The sequence below is a fragment of the Rhododendron vialii genome, chromosome 8a (genome assembly GCF_030253575.1).
Source record: "Rhododendron vialii isolate Sample 1 chromosome 8a, ASM3025357v1".
Lineage (NCBI taxonomy): Eukaryota > Viridiplantae > Streptophyta > Magnoliopsida > Ericales > Ericaceae > Rhododendron > Rhododendron vialii.
Window position 1 is genome coordinate 27,528,969 of NC_080564.1, and position 20,592 is coordinate 27,549,560.

Consider the following 20,592-nt stretch of genomic DNA (forward strand, 5'->3'; position numbering starts at 1 on the left):
ATATTTTTCCAAAGAATAAATTTCAAATTTTTATTTTTCGGTATTTGGTTGACACTTGAAAATATTTTCAGAAATTAACAAAATAGTGGAGAGAGAGAGAGAGAGAGAGAGAGAGAGAGAGAAAGAGAGAGAGAGTGCGTGCGTGTGTGTGTGTGTGTGTGTAACACCCCTAATTTTGGAAACGTTAAATAAACATTTTCATTGAAAACTTAAATAGAGTCTAGCTCATTATTACATCATAACTCCCATGAGAGTACTTTTATTACACAAGGGAAGGATAACCAGGGTTCCTAACTACAGCTCCGTTTGCTCCTCCATTCTTGCCAGCTCTCCGGCTCTGAAAGCCTCCAAGGTGTATAGCTCACCCTGATCATATACAAAGTCTGACACATTATATCAGCGTCGCTCTCAGTATAATATGTCAGGGTTACCAAAGGTAACACCATGAGCTACAGGAGCTCAATAAAATAATCCATACCCACTAACCCTTAACTTACAAACAATAGATCATAAAATTAACGATTTTCACATAGCACATGCATATTTGACAAAACAGCTAACAATGACACATCCACATTCGCTATCCAAACAAACGTTGGTGTCTATGATTTTCAGAGTTTCTCCTACGTGACATTTCGTATACCGTGTCACTGGTTACACATTTCATTCACCAAATTAACTTTTCCAAAATCGTTTCAACACACCCAACCTCGGTTCCGCAGTTCCGGTCTCCTGAGTATCCTTACAATGATTTTGCCGTCCTGGATTCTCATTGGCACAAACACACATACACCACACAATTGGCTATCAAGTCTGGCCACATTGCGGTTTTCAAAATATTTTCCTTTTCAAAACACACATTTCGTTAACAATACCCTAAGTGTCATGTTTTTAACTTTCTCAATTTTTGTGTATCAATTTCATGTATAGATTCCGCGATAGGACTTTTCATGTAAATACACATAAATTATTTATTGTAATCTTGAAACTAAACTAGCAAGATCATCCAATTCTATATTACCTGTTACCTATAACGCCACATATACAGATGCCTTTGGAGTGAAAACCACTTATACTTTAGCACAATACAAGAAAAGAAATTCTATCATTTATGTATACATGCTTATAATCATCCTTAAGATTAAAATACGAATACTTCCTAATCAAACAATAATTTCTTATCTTTCAAAATTCGTTCTTTCTTCTTTTTGAAAAGTTCAAAACAACATATGTTTATTCGGAGTAAAATTCGATTATTTCAACATATTCATACTTCCTTTCGTGATTTTAGCAAAATAAGTTTATTAGCTATCATTTTTCGTGCTTTTCAAATAATACAAGCGATATACAAACTTCTATTTATACTTGGAGTAGAAGTAGAAGTATTCTACCGTTCTTTTTGGCGGTAGGGCGACTACAAAAAAGTAAGTCGGCGATCGAACGGAGTAACTTCCTACGGAAAGCTTACGGTAGCTTCGAAAGAGAAAAGGTTTCTCTCGAAACTAGTTTTTAACTAACTACTAAACTTTTTTGGATCGAAAGGGTAGTCAGGTGGTGGTTTGGTGGCGGTCTTGTATGAGTTTCTTGAAGAATTTCAAGAAGAAACTCAAGAACACCAAGAACAAGAAAGAACAAAGAACAAACATAAGGATTTCTAGAGAGAGATGTTGAAGGATGAAGGTGTAAGTTGAATGACAAGTGAGGAATCCTATTTATAGCAAAAATTGGGCTCTCTCTCCCTCGCCCTTGGCCGGCCTCCCCCTCTCTCTCTTTCTCTCATTTTTTTTGTTTCATTGTGTTGTCAAATCTCACCTTTTAAACATGTCAAAGCCTTGTCGATCCATTCTAGGTGTAAGAATAGGTAATTATGGAGATTTTCTAAGATTTAAAGGCAATCCTATGTAATTATAACATAGGTTGGTAAGTCTTGCAAGTAAGAAAGAATGATAGTTAGGCTAAAGAGTGGTCTTTCCATGTTTAGTCAATCTTAGGTCTAGCTTGTAAGTAGAAATTAGGATATGATTAAGGGCTAGATGATGTGCTTGAAATAGTTTAGGAATGAGTTGTCAAATTGTACTTAGATTAAGTCTGAGGTTGGCTAAAAGAAGTTAGCCTGCTAGAGTGTACAAAACACATGCACACACCTCTCTCTCTCTCTCTCTCTCTCTCTCTCTAGTACCATGTGTGTGTGTGTGTGTGTGTGTGTATATATATATATATCTAAAGAAAATCTAGAAAAGTAAGTCTTGGAGGGTAACTATTAGGTTTAAGGCTATTACTCTTAGATTTGCATACATGGCAAGACCAAGTTTGTTTCTTTTGGAAGCAAATGATTACTTCTAATGGTCTAATAGTTCTATTAGGGTTGGAGGGGTTCATAAGGCTCAAAGATGGTCAAAAGATGCATCTAAGATTAGGAGAATGTAACTAGGTGAGGTGGTAGTTAGGTTTCTCTAACTATTTGGTTGGAAGCTAATTCTATTTGCCATATAGGATTTCTAGTCAAGAAATATAATTTCAAGAGTTAGTTTATTCACTAGGAAAATATACAAGTGTTTTTACAAGCATACTTGTCGTTGAAAAATGGCTAGATTATCCGGTGCGAAGAGATTTAATTTTAAAAGTCTTAAATCTAATTATGACGGATTATTAAAGAATAAAAGAAAATTATAAAGCAATTCAAGAATTAATAATGAATTTTCAAACATTTAAACGAGATTGTTATTCGCCAGAAAATCGGAGTTGTTACAAAGAGAGAGAGAGAGAGAGAGAGAGAGAGAGAGAGAGAGAGAGAGAGAGAGAGAGATGGCTTAAATGATGGAGAGATTTGAGAATATTGGAATTGAACATGGGTCATGACTGACGATCGAAGACACTAAACGGTGAGAATTGCAGTAGAAGACAACGGGTTCATTTCGGAAAATAACTTATGGAATATTTAAGGGTAAGTTATTTTCATCCAATTAATGAAAAATATTTTGCATGTAAATTATTTTCCTCATTTTTTATACAACCAAACACTGAAAAATAGGTAAAATATTTTACCGAAAAACATTTTACGCCCAAACAAACGGAGCCTTAATCTTTGTAACTTTGTTTCTAGGATTAACAAAATATCTTTTGCCGATTAAAAAAAAAAAGAAGAAGGAATATCATGGTGATAACGCATAAGCCAATTCATTGTAAGATTACAAACTTAATTCGGTTGTGATAAATGAAAATCTTCTTCATCGTTCAAACAAAAAAAGACTACACTCTTGGAATCGAATGGTACAAATGTGTCTCTTATAGCACTTTTTAGTATTCTTCCAGAATGGTGTGGCTATAGAAAATCTTCCCCTCCCAAAGCAAAAAACGGAAAAAAAACAAAAAGAAGAAGGAATCCTCCTCCTCCAGAAGAAGAAGAAGAGGAGGAGGAGGAGGAAGAAAAAGGAATCAGCAAATCAATTCCTTCAGTCTCTGACATACCTTTGCAGTATCCACACCGACTCTACAAACTTTCGCCTGCAAAGAAAAAGAAATATGGAAACTCATGAAATTAACCAACGTTAACTTCTGTCCAAAAATATCTATCTAACAAATAAACTTAATGTAGATCTACAGTACCGTTACCATTTGTGGGGTTTGCAGTGAAGCTTAATTGATTAATAATTGTTGGTGGGCGGAAGGGCTGGTCCTCAATTCGGACTGCCTGAATGGACCCAGAACGGACCAAATCGATAGCAAAGGACACGGAGGGCTCGTTGGGCCGCTCCACCCATGATCATATGGGTAGGTCAAGGTGTCAGGTCGGGTCACGCGGCAAGGGCGGAGGTATGTAGGGGCCAGGGGTGACTTTGGCCCCACCCAATTTCATATTTTGGAGTATATTTTACTTATTTTTTTAAAAATTGCTAAAAAAAATTATTAAACTTACAAACATAATTAAAAGTAAGAACCATTTTCATTTCAAGAACACTAAATTATGGTGAATGATATTGTGCAATAATGATAATGTGTTGATATGATAACAACAATATTTGAGATTAATCCTTTAATTTATCAAAATCATTCCATGGAAACTGGAACAAATGGATTTAATTAGTCTTGAAAAAATCATTGAACCAAAATTTCTTTAATATTTCGGCCCCTTCCAATTTCGATTCCTGACTCCGCCACTGGTGTCACAACCTTAAATTGCAGTGGGATCAGAGATATGCCGAAACAGAGCGATTCGGTCCGGCCACGCGGCACTAGTAACAGTACAGTCTTGCCATATAGTGCTCGGTAACAGAACGGTCTGGCCACATGGCGTGTCCCTTACAGTACGACATTATCGCGCGAGAAATACTACGTATAAAGAAAATGGGTAAAGAATTGACTTTTAAAGTATACATGAACGGTATCGCGCTAAGTAATTGATGGTGACGTCAAGTCACGTGGCACCAAACAGCACGTTGGCCGGCCTGTCTAGTCCCACGATCTGGGGAGCATTCAGACAAGAAAGTGGTTGTTGGTGACCTAATTGGCCTCAAAGAAAAGGCACTCCTATAAATAGCACATTGTAGGGTATTTCCCCATGTGATATTAACGCTCTTAATTGAAAAAGAAAATGAGAATTTAATGGCACTGAGAAGTGTGAATGAGAATTCAAAGTCCAAGGGATTTTATGTTCGTCTCGAGAACATCCGTTCGTGCATTTTTTTTGAAACGGATCCTTCCGCCGAGGCGGTTCTACAGCCACGGATGCATGATCACTTGAACACCCTTCGGATTTTTTTTTTTTGCTTGTTAGAATACATGTAGTAACTTTGGTTTAGTTATTTTTTGAACACCTAATCTTAATAGTCTTGAACACCTAGGCCCAAAATAATTGAACATTGAGCCACAACCCAATTACAGCCCAATAATTCACGTAATTCATATTTGAACACTTGATGCATTACCTCAAATAAAGCTCACAATCATAGTAAAAAATTGAAAAAAAAAAAAGAGAAAAAGAAAAGGAAGAATACATTGGTATGTGTAAGTATCATACTCTGCTTTCTCTCTCCATGTTTATAATTTTTTTTGCTAGGCAAAAGAAACATTTTATATAAATTCGAAAGGGGTATATCGAGGGGAAAATAAATTACCAGAGACAGTACTAAATACTCTCTCCATATTTATATATTGCGGATAGTCTAATGTGTTAATTTCATGTTCATAAAATTAACTACTTTTTTTTTTTTTGGTTTGGTTAGCTTATAAATTAAGGACAGCTTAAAAAAATCAAATACAATGCAAAACCCAATTAACTTGAACAATATTCCTTTAAATTCAAGACTATGATAGAAAATCACATCATATCATTCTTAAAACAGCATACTTGTAAAGAGGCCGACCCCATTATCCACAATTTCTTTCAAAGGGGTATATGGATTAAGACCTCGGTTTAACGTTTGCAGTTTGCACAAATATGATAACTTGTATAGGACAAAATTAAAATTCTACTCCCTCCATCCTCAAAACACTATCCACTATGCAATAATACAAGAACTTCAGAAAAAAATATATTTATTTTTTACAAATTCATACATATATATCGCTCGGGATCCAATGAGGAATCCCGCACAGCCTTACCGTCCGGGACTCCTATTTTCCGAGCGAATTGCGACGATCCGAGCCGCTCAAAGTGTGCAGAACGTGATTTTAGGGGTATCCTTAAACAAATCGACAAAAAAAATGATCGGGAAGGGCTTGATCCGAACAATTTTTTATTGAATCGTTCAATAAAAAACAGTTCGGATGAAGCCTTTCCCGATCATTTTTTTTGCTGGTTTCCCGCAAGTACCCTTAAAATCATGTTCTGATCACTTTGAGCGGCTCGGATCGTCGTAATTCAATCGGGAAAGGGGAGTCCCACACGGTAAGGCTGTGCGGGATTCCTTAGGAGATCCGGACTAACATATATATATATATATATATATATATATATATATATATATATATATACGGGGCGGTTCCGGGGACACCCAAAAAAACACTTAAAAAATACCTCATAGTTCCCGATCAAATTTTGATGATCCGAGCTGCTCAATGTGATCAGAACATGATTTTAAGGGTACTCGTGTGAAATCAGCAAAAAACAATGACCGGGAAGGGCTTGATCCGAACAGTTTTTTATTGAACGGTTCAAATAAAAATTGCTAAAATCAAGCCTTTCCTGATCATTTTTTTTTGTTAATTTCTCGCGAGCACTTTTAAAATCACATTCTGCACACATTGAACGGTTCGGATCATAAAAATTTGATCGGGAACTTTGAGTTTGAGATTTGGGGTGTTTTTTTGGGTGTCCCTTGAACCGTCCCGATATATATATATATATATATATATATATATATATATATATACATATAGACACACACACACACAGTCCGTCTCCCGTAAGGACCACCTTATTTTAATAAAATGCGGACCTCCCTTTCCCGATTGAATTTCGATGATCCGAGCCGCTCAATATGTTCAGAACGTGATTTTCAGGGTACTTAAGAGAAATCAGCAAAAAAATGACCGGGAAGGGCTTCATCCGAGCAGTTTTTGTTTATTTTTTATCGAACGGTTCAAACAAAAACTGCTCGGATGAAACCCTTCCCGGTCATTTTTTTTGCCGATTTCTCGCGGGTACCCTTAAAATCACGTTCTGAACATATTGAGCGGCTCAGATCATCGAAATTCGATCGAAAAATGGGAGAAATGAAGAGGTCCGCATTTTAACTAAAATAAGGACTCCCTCATTTGAGACTGACTGTATATATATATACACATACATATATATATGTATGTATATATATAAGTTTTCATTTTGCGTAGTAGTCTAGTAGATAATTAATTTTCTAAGAATAAAGGTTATGTTTTTAAAACCGCACGATTCATAATATTATATGAAATTTTTGCATATATTGTTGGTTATAGATCAGCTAGTAGAGTTAAGGTAATTTTCTGAACACCCTACTAAAATTTCTGGAGCCACCACTGAATTCCTTCGTGGATTATAAAATGCTGCCTTTACATGGGTTCAGGTTGTCAATCGATTTAAAGGAAAAATAGTGAGAGGGCAGTCTTGAGGGCTGCCAACTAAGTCGGCCGTGAGGTGAGAGGAGAGTATGTAGTAGATGTGACAGAAAAATAGAGATGTGTGGGTGAGTGAAAAATATTGTAATAAGAGACATGATTTATTAGAGCTCGAGGAGGTTTTTTTATTTTTTATCTCACATTGTCATTCTCTCTATTTTTTATATAGTGGAATCTCTCTCCCATGGAGTAGGCATTGGGACCAAACTATGTAAATATTGTGTGTTCTTTTTGTGCCCGTGTTTATTTATTTTGTGCCGTGGTTCCGTTGCAGGTGGAGTCGATAATTCCCCAACATCCCTGTCTAAGCTTTGTGTTTTCTTCTCTTAGGCAAACACAAATTTAGTCATTAGAGTGCCTTCTGACCACCTTCGGCCCAACGAGGCACTAACTGGCTGTTGCTTCTAATGTAGGACAAGATTCTGGAAGATTTTATATTCTTATTTTTATGATTTTAGAATTAGATCTTGAATAGAAATTTTCTTTTTAGCTTTAGAAATATTATGTTACTTTATTTGAGTTAATTATATTTTTCTATTTCTTTAGGAATAAATAATTATTAGTATACAAGAATTAGAAATTTATTTAGAAATTTTTCTTTCTTTAATGGCACTTGTTTTGGCATGATTTTATTACCTTTTTAGGTAGAGCTTTTAATTTTGTTATTTATTTTTATTTTCTTCTTTATAACTTGACTAGCAAGAAAGTGTCTTATTAGGTTCCAACTTAAAATATGAATTTTCTATTAGTATAAATAAGGGTGTAGGCCTAAGGGTCATTAATTCAATTATTCAACTTTTCATCAATAATATTCAAAATTTCTCTCTTATTTTTCTTGGTGCGCAAAGTTGTTCGTGGATTCGAGTGTTTATATCATTTGGATTAGTATACTAACTAATCTCTTCGTGAATTCTGTTGCGTCAAGTGGTATCAGAGCTTTAATGCCACTTGTTTTGGCATGATTTTATTACCGTTTTAGGTAGAGCTTTTAATTTTGTTATTTCTTTTAATTTTTGTCTTCTTTATAATTTATTGACTAGCAAGAAATTATCTTATTAGGTTCCTACCAAAAATAGGATTTTCCTACTGGTGTAAACAAGGGTGTAGGCCTAAGGGTTATTAATTCAATTATTCAACTTTTATCAATAATATTCTCTGAGTTTATCTCTTTTCTTATAAATTCAAAAACTGCTCGTATATTCGAGTGCTTATTCGTTTGAATTAGTATGCAAACTAAACTATTTCGTGAATTCCATTGCATCACTTCTCTTGCAGAAACCACGGGAAGAAAAGGGGAAGCTTGATCGATCGACGTCTCGAGATTCGAAGAAGGAGAGATCCGACCCAAGAGTGAACGCCACTGCACAATATTATTTCATATTCTTAACTTGGTGTGTGTGTTATAGACATAGACATATTTGTCTAAATCGTCATGCCAATCTTTCTTTTTTGTTAGTGTGTTGATATTGCCCAATAGTAATATATTATTTAGGCACGACAGTGCAACAAATTAAAGCTGGACTCACTCTAACAGTAAATATTTTTTTTGAATTAATCTCTATTGTTCCTCCCACAACAATCTTACACGCGGGCAAGGAATCAAATTGAGACCTTTCAGCATTTTGTAACAAACCTTACAAAGTTTCTGAAATTTGTGTTTAAATTACTACGTACACCATATAGGAGATGCTTACAATAACCAATGCCAGAGCTAGGAATAAGTTTTCCGGGGCCGAGTTAATTATAACCAAAAAAAAAATTAAAGAAACTTATTCACGGCCATCCAAAAGTGTTTCGGACGATTCGGGTTTAAAACAATTTATTAACTGTAATAAAAATTAGAGAAACTTATTCACGGCCGTCCAAAAGTGTTTTGGACGATCCGGATTGAAAACAATCTCTTAACGGTGTTCTATTACCGTTAATAGATTGTTTTCAACCCAAATCGTCTGAAACACTTTTGAATGACCGAGATTGAGCGCCATAAACCTTATTCACGGAATTTTCTCAAAAAATTAACCTCAAATATCCTTCTATTTGTTACTCAACAAATAAGTTTAAAAAAAAAACAACTACTAATTAATATCCTTGCATTCTATAGTTGGTTAAAAAGCAAAGACTCATTCTATAGTTGGTTAAAAAGCAATGACTTGTCATTCCCACCGGGAGGCTCTCAGTCTCTACGTTTGCCTATGGTAGTTGTACTCAACTAAAGCTGTTTATTTCCTGCTGTGGTTATTGATTCCAATAATTTCTGCATGAGTATCATCATGTCATGTTATGCTATCATTTTATGAAGGAGCACATAGATAGTGTATGAAAGGCCCAAAAGGCGAAGTGATACGAAAGAAACAAACAACAGTACAAGGCAGCAACAAGGGGCATTGATTTGCACCTCCGGTGACTGTTCTTGACCACAATCAACATTTAAGGGTTGATGCAAGGTGAACAAACCGGAGCCTGCTAATTGCTGACTATGTACTGGCACAACACATATTTAACCGACTTAAGATTATCAAAATCTTTTATGTTTTCCATTAATGTGTGCATATCTAGTCATGCTCTACTTTCGACAAACTAATCATAAGTTATTCCACTATGGCCATTTTGGCTATTTGTAATCTTGATGTTTTTAATCTTTACTTAATGCTACTTTGTTTTCCTTTTTATGGAGGTGTATCAATATATGTGTCTACCGTTTCCGGTTAGAAGTAATATCATATAATCTGCATTTTTGTCTCTATTGTCTGAAATGTACTCTACCAGTGGAGACAACAATATTCATTTACTTAATTAATTGGCCATTTGCAGGTAACAAGTCACGGGACCAGCCTTGTGGCGAGATGTAGGAGGGTTTATGCCCATGCCCACGACTATCATATCAATTCTATTTCAAATAACCTCCGCAGCTGACACTAGCAAAAAAAGAGGATTCATGAAATGGGAGCTACAGAATATGGAAATTAGTGATCACCTGAGCATGGAGAGTATGAAAAACCTTATCACCCACAGTGGAAAAGCTAGCACTCACCACCTCAGCTCCTTCATCCTCAAACACACCAATGGCTTGAGAAATCGTGAAGTTCTTGTTCAACCCAGTTATCAAAACAACTTCTAAACTTGAACCTAAACATTCTCTCAACTCGACCACCGGCAATTCGATTCTTATGCTGGTATTACCGTCGTTATCTGTGCCGTCGTGGTTGCCCATTGCCAGTGCTGCCCTCCTTGCCTTCAGTTCCTCCACTCTTTTTTCCAATAGCTTAATGTATGTTCCTGCCTCGTCGAGCTGATGCTGTCGCGATTGCATGCCCTGAGAATTTTTGTCGTTTTGGGGAGAAATATTATGGCTTGGAATTGGAATTATACGTCTATTTGACTAGAATAGAAACAAAGGACAAGGACCAAATGGATGCACTATTATTTATAGCGGTTTGTACTTCTAGGACTCCGGCTTTCGCCAAACGGCAAGGGGTTTGTGGGGTGGGGCCGGTGGGCGACGCGGGTGACGTGGCTTCTGCCGGTGGTCTCTGTTGAGTGCATCAGTTGTTGCCTAACGGCTTAGGTGAGCTCCCGTGGCAGTGTCTGGGCTGTTTGATTGCCGTTTTGTTTCTCCGTTTGGGACGGCTAATGGTGGCATGGTGGTGAAGGAGGAACCTGGTGCGCGACAATTGGGTTTTTGCTGTCTGTTCGGTGGTATTAAGGTGGTCGGCAGAGTTTTGCTTGAAGCTAGACTAGGGTTTGTTTGGGTTTCTTGGGCTAGGCGTAGCCCACTTTGGTGGGTTGGGTTCTTTTTTTGTGCTTAATTGTAATATTTGGGCTCTATAAGCCATCAGGTGTTTTGGGACTTTATTGTATTATTTGGACTTTTAGGCCTTCAAGTGTTGTGGGCAGTGAGTTTTGCCTCTTGGATGTATTTTCAACCTATGGTTGAAATTCCCTTTCTCCATTTCCTTTAATAAAATGTTACTTTTGCCGATAAAAAAAATATTATTTATAGCGTGCACACATATATGAGAATATATAGTTCCTTCCTAGCTAGCCGTTCCAAAAAAAAAGAAGAAGAATAGTTTCCTTCCTAAGTATGTTCTACTATAGCTGTACCAGTGGTCTATGGTGACAACTGCTAAAATACTGACTTTTATTTTGCGTGCATATGGTATCCGAGTTCCTCCAAAATCTTCTTGCTTTGTGAATAAGCTAAGCCTCGAGCGAATTATTAAGCTCCTCTCAAATTCAGCTCAATAAGCTTAATTATGTTACTCTTTAAAATCATAAGACCAATTAACCAAGCTACTTGTGATTGTGGAGGCTTCGGTCATGGTCTCGGTATTTAACCGGACCACCATCAACCGAGGCCTCATATTAACACGGGCCTGTGTATACCTTTCTGTTTACTCGCTCGGCGTCAGGTCTCCTGTTGACACTTCGGTTAATTACCGAGGTGTGCATTCCGTTTGGGCCTCTTGGCAGAATGCAGCATAGCAGGAGGGGACCATGAGCAACACGTGGCGAAAAGGATCATCTGTGCCAGGCCTGCCCATGTGCTTCGTAACCGTCTTATCCAGTGCGTCATCTATGATGTCACCCGAGGCGGTTACCTAAGCGTGACCTCCACGCACTAGCTTGGAGCCCAAGTTAACCTAGGTCTATAAATACAAAAGGATACTCATCTTTGAGAGGTATGCCATCTTACCCTAACCCTAGACCTAAAAGCATCTCTCCGTACATCTAACTTGATCGTCGGAGGGTCACTAGGCTATCCCAGCCTTAGTGACTTGTTGCAAGGTGAGCAGCGGAGGAACGGAGTAGCGGAAGTAAAGTACGAGTTCAGGCGAAGGTCCCTCCTCCTAAATCGAACCCCTACAATTGGCGACTCTGCTGGGGATCTAGCCATCCTTTCAACTTTCACCTCCCCCCATCTGCTCCGTTAAAACATCCAGAATCAAACATGGTGGAGATCGACGACGCACATCACGGTGGTACCGCCCACGGGCTCGGTTCCCTCGTGGACCACAGCCTGGCTTCTGGCGGAGCGGCGGCCCATGGAAAGAACCACATATCCATCGGAGTTGGCGCCGGAGCATCAGCTCCAGACGCAGGCCCATCTTCCGAGCTCCACTCCTACATCCGCCATCTCGAGCGCAAAATCGACGATCTCACGACGGTCGTGGACCGCGACAGACACGTCCGAGACGAATTGGCGGAGATCAAACACCTCCTCATCTCCCCATCCCATTCCTCCGGGAGCCGCGGCGGAAGAACAAACCGTCGCACCCCCCCACGCAGTCACGAAGCCGGTCACCTGTTAAAGCACAGACCCCGCCCTTCAGTCAAGGATCGTCTTGAGTCACCAAGACCGGTGGACACACGAGCCCCAAAAGAAACATCGCGCAGGGACCGTTCTCGATCTCCTGCGCAGCTTCGAAGGAGGCCATCGGCCTTTGACAGGCTCGGTGGTGGGAGCGTCTCTGCCTCCTCCACCCACTCTGTCCTTGTGGGCAGGACAGGCCGGGAATCTACCCCTAGCCTCACAAGGGCATCCAGGGGAGATGACGGCCTTGTCGAGATCCAGACTAGAGGATACCGCGAGCGCCTGAAGGGCCCCCGAGCCAGAAGTCCCATCGTCTCGCACCCCGGCGGCGCAAACAGCAGGAGCCCGGTCACCGAGCGCCTCGAGGCTTCCGCTCGGGATAGCTACCGACATCATCGCCAGGAGCGTTTTCCCAGAAAATCGGTTAGTATCGATCCAAAGAGAAAGGAGCACGTACGATTGGACAAACTCGTCCCCAAGAAGCGTACAGCGACTGAGCGTCCAGACGGCCCCGACCGTTCGATCTGACCTCATCGCGATGCGCGACTTGCACGACTCTCGACCTCTCCATTCACAAGAGAGATCGACTCGGTTACCCCCTCCAAAGGATTCTCCCAACCCAAGTTCGCCAAATATGACGGCAAGACCGAGGCGTACACTCATCTGGTCCAGTATAAAACCGTCATGTCTCTGTTTCTTCGGAATGAACCCTCGGACGACGCTTTCCAGCCTTAGTGACTTGTTGCAAGGTGAGCAGCGGAGGAACGGAGTAGCGGAAGTAAAGTACGAGTTCAGGCGAAGGTCCCTCCTCCTAAATCGAACCCCTACAGTGATTAGCTTAAAGAAACAATTGTCAAGGGTGATATATAGTGTACAAATTGTGAAGTTCTTAACAAAGTTTGAACAACTTGGCATTTAACATTTTCAGTATGAAAATGATTGTTTTGAGGCTTACGTGTCAACCTTGTTAGGATATCTGCTTTCGGGTTGTGATGCCGTTATATTTTTGTTCTCTTTAATCTTTGTAATACCTTTTCAAAAATTAATAAAATTACTTTTCCGTTCAAAAAAAGAAAAGAAAAGAAAACAATTGTTTTCATCTTGTAAACTCACAATGGTTGGTATTAGCCCAGTTACTACTGAAGAAAATACGCCGAAGATGTGAAAAAAAGGAGGCAAAAACCGTTATTAAGGCCATAGTAGGGAATTCTGAATTATTCCCCTCTTATGGTGAAGCATAACATAGTTACGTACGCCTTTTTCCATGGCAAATGATATAACATTTTGTGGTGAATATTGATAAAGTGATTTTAAAACTATTATTCTATTTTCAAAATTACTAATATGCATGATGTGGAAAAAAATGTTATGCCTTCTTTGATAAATGTTATACCATTTTATGGTATTATTTTGTTACGCCATTTTGTGAATTTTGTCATGCCATTCGCGATTTTTCAGCATGCGCACCTTCTTAGTTCTTATGGTTACTTTTATATCTTTTTATGGTGAAATTCCACGGCATACATTATCCCCAAGACAAGGGGGTGGCACCTTAGCATCCCCGGCAATTAGGCATAAAAGCCAAAGAACTTAAAGGCATTTTGAGAAGAAATCGAGTTACCTATAAATTTTAAACTTTCAGAAAGTCAAGAATGAGATTATAGATTTTGCATGAGGATGTAGTAGTAGGTTGCCTATTCTGCAGGATTTAATTTTGATTTCGAGGGCAATGGAGGAATCAATATGAAACCTTATACCCTTGGTGTAAAAATGGCTTCATCACTTGGAAGTTTTTTAAATGTCATTTTTTTTTTCAACTTAGAAAAACTAGAAGAACTGTTGATCTCATTAAAAAAAACAAGGCAGTATGTATGAGATGGGAAAAGATTGAAAGTCACAATAAATCCGAGTTTTAAACTGTTCCCTCTCCATCTCACAAAACTTAAACCATATTGTCCATATTGTAGAAACTTTATGTCCATCTCAAAACTAATTGGCAATGAGCGGAAAGGGCCCAAATGTTATTAAGTGATCACCCATTCCACACCCAAGCAATGTAAGACTCTATTTCCTTAACATCCCCCCTCACGTGCAGCCGCGTTTGAGGTCTGTCACGTGTGGCCACTTTTAGGTCCGATCATCGTGCAGCCTTTTTGCTGGTCTGTCATTGTGGGGTGTAGATTTTTGAATTTTTAAAATGTGAGGTGGAACGAACCTCGCTCTAATACCATGTTACATGGTCTTGGGTAGAACTCACCCCAAAATGATGTTAAAGAAATAGAGTCTCACATTGATTGGATGTGGAATAGATGATCACTTAATAATATTTGTGATCTCTCCACTCATTATCAATTGGTTTTGAGATAGACATAAAGTTTCTGCATAGTATTAGAGCTGGGTATGTCAAGGATGGGTAGGGTGCGTGTCTCTGGCCTACACGCGGCAAGTGTTGCCAAGTGAGCACACTGGGCGTGAGGGAGGGTGTGAAGCAAATCCCACATCGCTTGGATACCAAAGTAATAAGAATAATATAAGCGTGAGGGCACCCTCACTTCAATAGCTAGCTTTTGGGGTGAGTTTTACCCAAGACCGTGTAACACATATCAACTAGAAGTTGAAATTCACAACAGATGATAATGAAATTTTCTCTGTCATTCAAAAAAAGAAATTCACGAAGATAGTAATTAAGTTGATCTCTTTAGCATTCTATGATGTATGGAGAGAGAGAGAGAGAGAGAGAGAGAGAGAACCTGAGAGGAGTTGAGATGGTGGGGAGGGATGAGAGAAGTGAGCCTGAAGCAGAGATCTTTCATGTGGATTCTCCTATTCCTCTCCACTATCTTCCGATCAAGTTTTTCATGAGCAATACTATACCCCTTCTTCATTACCCCAAAGCAAGTGTAAGAAATCAAGGGAGATCTATTCAGAAGATCGAAATGTTGATTTAAGAGTTTGGAAGCCTGCCCACTTGCTCCCAAGTTTATTTATAGGAAAAATGCTAACCTCTGAATTGAAGATAATAGATAAAAAGTGTATTGATATACGTAAAAAATATATTAATATATGTGAAAATTATACTAATAACTATAAAATATATATTGATATTCGATTTTATTTAAACAGTTCTTCTATAATCAACCCAATGGGCGTATGGAGAGAGAAAACAATTAACAACTACAGTATTTGAATAGAAAGAGTCCACCTGTAGAGTCTAAGCTTTCTTTTCCGCATGCCTTCTCAGCTATCTGATGTGAAAGTCTTCCATCTTCATTAGATGACGAATTTGACCTTAAGCTTAAGGTTTGCTCCTCAGTAACGAAAATGAATTGCTCCCACGGTCCCACCCACTCTTTTGTTTCAATTTTAATTAAGTGTTTCAATTTTTAATTCATTTGGTTGTTCTTATTTAAAAAAAAAATCGTATTTGTTAGTTTTGCAATAAATTTTTATAGATTATTAATTTATCTCAACGAGAGGGATTGGAAAAGTAAAAATTTATAACTTCTACCCAAATATTTTGAAAATATCCAAGATAAAGTCCAAAAAGCCGATTTTTTGGGCTTTATCTATGATATTAAAAAAATAAAAATAAAATAAATTCATTTTTCGTATTTTTTTGTTGAGACAAATCAATAATCTACAATATTTTGTTGCAAAATTAACAAACGGGGAAGAAATTTGAAGGAGATCAAAACGAAAATAGCCAAGAAACCAAAAAACTCCTTGGCAGATTTATCCGGGGGTTTTCGGTATTGAAAATTTTGTAGATTTTTATTTGTGTCGAGAAATTGTTAGGTATTTTTAGTAGTAAATAAGTTGTTGAGAAATGCCAAGTTGTTCTGGTAGTGAATAAGTTGTTAATGGATTATGAGTAGAGTTACTGTAGCAATTGTAATATCTGTATTTTTTAGACTCAGGGGTGTTTGGGCTTCAGCTCAAAGGGTGTCCTTGATTGGATTCTTGCCAATCGTAGGTTTTGTGTCTTGAATTGGGCTAGGTTTTGGGTCTCAGATGGGGAAGATGATTATTCCTTGAGCATAATGCTATTTCCTTGCTCTTATTAGTCTTTTAACAATTTCAAGATTAATGAAATTTTTTTGCTAATTAAAAAAAGAGTTACTGTAACAAACATAGTGTTTGTTGACAACTTTTTTGTTTGTAAAAATGAGATGGTAAAATGCTAAAACTTTTTTGTTAGTAAAAACGATATGATAAAATACTTAAGTTTTTAGTATTTTTGTTAGTGAAAACGGGGCCTTATTTACAAAAAAATAGGAGGGAAAGTTGCTTTGAGAAAAGTGGTCATCATTTGGTGGTAAAAATCCCACGTGCTAGTTTTGTCATTAAAGGGAGGGAAGGGGTTATTTTCCTCATTTTCATTCATATAATCTATGCACATTTTACCTGCCACATTTTCAAAGAATACGTGCAGAATTTTAAAACTGTCGGGTTGACTTATAATCAGTCCTATGGGCGGACAATAGATTTGGCCTTGTTTAAAATTATGTGTATTATTCTCCGCTTATTAGACACAGAGGCTAGTGATACCGTATTTATAGATAGATACAACAAAACCTATCTACACACAAACGTACGGACGCAGAAGCAGAATTGAATTCTTAAAACAATAAAAGGGTATGTATGTATGAGAAAAGTGGCAAACGCATACTAGTTGGACATTTAATTAAAAGTACCTTAAAAATAGTAGGGAATTTGAACGAAGAGTTTACGGTAGACCTTTACCAATAAATTCAAAGTTACATACCTAATGCGTGGGTCGGTGCGGGTATGAGTGCGTAAAAGTGCATAAAGAGATAGTAATTGAGAACAAGATCGAAGACCATTTTAAAGGATAGTGTGATTCATGTGAATAAGCCAATAATAATAGCATCAATGAATTCCCGCACACAATTGGACGTAGAATTGTCAGAGCCCATTTCAAAAACCAAAAAAAGTTCTTACGGAGTATTTTTTAAGAATGCAATTTGAAGCTCAAATTTTATGGGTTTATTGAAATCTAAAAATATACGATATGGATCTTGTTTGAAAGATCTCATCTTATACAATGCAAAAAAAATTAAAAAATTAATTTTTATTTACATTATTTTTGAATTTAAAAATATAAAATAAGCTGCTTAATTTTTAATAAAGGTTTCTGGAAGGGGGCCTCAGTCAGTCAGTAAACATTGTTCTAGTCGTCGTTTTATTAAAAAATTAATTTTTATTTACATTATTTTTGAATTTAAAAATATAAAATAAGCTGCTTAATTTTTAATAAAGGTTTCTGGAAGGGGGCCTCAGTCAGTCAGTAAACATTGTTCTAGTCGTCGTTTTACGGTGAAAGAAAAAGAAATGCAGATCATAGGAAAGGAGAATCATCCTCAGATTTGTCCATTTCAGTAAAGACATTGCCACCTACCACCATCATACCGAAATCGTACAGACGGTCTCGTCGGGCCAATTTCGGCCGCTGGATGGCCAATTCAAGCCGTCCAAAAATTCTATAAAAAAAAAAAACCGAGGGGGCCCAAGTGGGAATCAACGGCATCCGATGAGTGTAGGATGCTCGAACCCCATTTTCGTATATATATATATATATATGCGAAAATGGGGTGAATCATCGGATGCCGTTGATTCCCACTTAGGCCCTCTCAGTTTTTTTTTTTTTTATAGAAATTTTGGATGGTTCGAATTGATCGTCCGGTGGCCGGAGTGGTCCTAACGAAACTATCGATACAATTTCGGGATGGTGGTGGTCGGTACGTATAACACTACTCATATTTAATGGGGTCTACAGTTTTGTTTTTTGCCCAGACACTGACTTCATTTCATTGGACTTTTGATCATTGAATTACAGAAAGCGGAGTTCCCACTTATATACATCACCGACTAACTAATTAACTTACAGCTTAATCAGTTTTAACTATGTGTAACTGAGGCCTAATCTCCTACACTCAAGTCTATATATAGTACGCTAGCTCTCTGCCTTCTTCCAACAACCTTTGGTGATTGAGATGGCTTTTGGTCTAGCAAAAATGTTGAGATTCTAGATTCGGGAGCCATATTACGATTAGAGAATGTTTTGTTAAAAAAAAAAAGGTAACTCGCTAGTCTGGTAAAAATCGATCTCTACTTAGCATTTTAAAAAGGGGGTTTAATATTATTTGAAAAACTTAACTTTTGAAAAACAAGTATGGAAAAGGGATATGGGATTTAATATGACACATAAATGTGTTTGGTGTGCTTACTGTACAGTATGAAAAATGAGTGAATAATGTGAAAATTAAACAACTTATATTAGAGGATTGCTTCTGCTAAATTAATATCGCACGGTGAAACAAATACACCACACGGTATACCTAAAACACCGTGCGGTGTATTCATCTGCACATTCCAGAGCAGTTCGTGTTTACATCATAAAATGGAACTTAGGTCTATAAAATGGCTTTTATGTATTCTGAGTTTCTGGAAAACAGTTAAGGAAACCATCATGTTCATTTTATCATGTAAAATCTTGTTAAAAGCCATTTTGAGATGTTTAAGAATGTTTGTGAAGCCAAAAGTGACTTTTAACTTGGAAAAACCACTCTAGAGTATACCTGAATAGCCTTCAAATAACTTTAGCTTAAGGGTCATCATCAAGCCGGGCCAGCCCGCCAAGTTGCTGCCAAGCCCGCCAACGGGCTGGGCCGACCGGGCGTTTTCTTTTTGGCGGGCCGGGCCGGCCGGGCTACCTACCATAAATTGAAGCCCAAGCCAGGCTCATGGGCTAGCCAATTGGCGGGCCGGCGAGCCAAAAACCGGGCGGGCTTAAATTTCCTTGGGCAAAACTAAACCAAGGGAAAAAAGAAAGGGTTTTGTGGGATTTTGGGCTAATAGGCGGGCCCGTTGGCGAGCTTTTGGGCGGATATCACGGGGTGGGCTCACACGGGCGGGTCGAGTAAAAATTCATAGGCCCGAGACCACCCATTACAAACTACGGGCCGGGCTAGCCCGCCCATTTTACGGGCTCGGGCTGGCTAATAGCCCGGCGGGCCGGGCGGGTCGCGGGCCTTCAGGCTAAATGATAACTGATAGGCGCGTGATATCATAGATATGAGCGCCTAAGTAGGGTGAATTAGCGCGTTAGAGGCACGTTTTATCTCGTGTTCCACTTGATGCCGTGTTTTGTCTTGTTTTTGAGTTTTTGTTAAGTTTTGCAGGAATAAGGTGGATTTTACGCCAAGATTGGATTGCGAGACCTTGAAGCCAGTAGTTGGAGAGTTGATACAAAAAGCACAAAGTTAGAATATTAAATGGTGTTTGAAGCGAACCAGGTCATATGGAGTCAAGAGTTCTCTAATTAGTTCACGGGTTACAATTCCATTGACTGGGCCCAATGTTATTAGTTAACAACTAAATGGTGGGCCATGGAAAAATATTGGAGTCCGCTGGAAAAAAAAAAAGGGAATAGCTTTTATTATATTATAATATAAAAAGGAAGCAGCAGCAGCTTTTAAATAGGAGGACTGATTTCTTATGCACGAAGCACTATTCTCTCGGACGAAAAAAAACAAAAGATAGGGGTGAAAATAAACACAATTGTGGAGTAATTTTCTGATAATTTCATTCATCGTAGTTGTACAATATATATAGTACAAACATTAACAAGGAAAGAATACAAGATTACATGGAAATATTCTACACTTATGGCATAAAATAAGATTACACAATTAAGGATATTGACCAAATCAAATATTGACTAAATCATATCCTTAATTCTAGCACTCTCCCTCAAGTTGGAGCATGTATATCGCACATGCCTAACTTGTCTAAAGAGTGACTAAAAACACTGCTGGCAACAGCTTTGGTAAGGACATCGGCTAGTTGGTCTGCAGACTTCACAAACGGGAAAGCAATGATTCCGGCTTCAAGTTTTTCTTTAATGAAGTGCCTATCAATTTCCACATGCTTCGTCCGATCGTGTTGGACTGGATTATGAGCAATCTCTATAGCAGAAGTGTTGTCACAATACAGCTTCATTGTCTCCTGAGAGTGAATACCCAAATCCTTAAGCAAGTTCCTCAACCATAGTAACTCACATACTCCAAAAGCCATGCCTCTATATTCAGCTTCTGCACTTGACCTTGCTACCACCTGTTGTTTTTTACTCCTCCAAGTCACAAGGTTGCCCCCTACAAAAGTAA

At 38.2% G+C, this 20,592-nt stretch overlaps 1 protein-coding gene across 1 annotated transcript; it reads right to left on the reverse strand.

Annotated features, from left to right (window-relative positions):
• Positions 1–3,435: 3,435 nt before the first annotated feature.
• Positions 3,436–15,291, reverse strand: LOC131298720 (transcription factor bHLH162-like). The gene is made up of 3 exons (XM_058324197.1): positions 15,157–15,291; positions 10,067–10,405; positions 3,436–3,504 (listed from the first exon to the last, which is right to left on the reverse strand). Exons 1-3 carry the CDS (start codon positions 15,289–15,291, stop codon positions 3,436–3,438), a joined length of 543 nt encoding a protein of 180 aa, XP_058180180.1.
• Positions 15,292–20,592: the final 5,301 nt, after the last annotated feature.

Coding starts and splice junctions, on each gene's coding strand:
- LOC131298720 (XM_058324197.1), bottom strand. CDS start 15,291: ATGAAGAAGGGGTATAGTATTGCTCATGAAAAACTTGATCGGAAGATA. Junction 10,406..15,156: donor ACCATCTCAACTCCTCTCAG/GTTCTCTCTCTC, acceptor AAAAATTCTCAG/GGCATGCAATCGCGACAGCA. Junction 3,505..10,066: donor TTCATACTCTCCATGCTCAG/GTGATCACTAAT, acceptor TTTTCTTTGCAG/GCGAAAGTTTGTAGAGTCGG.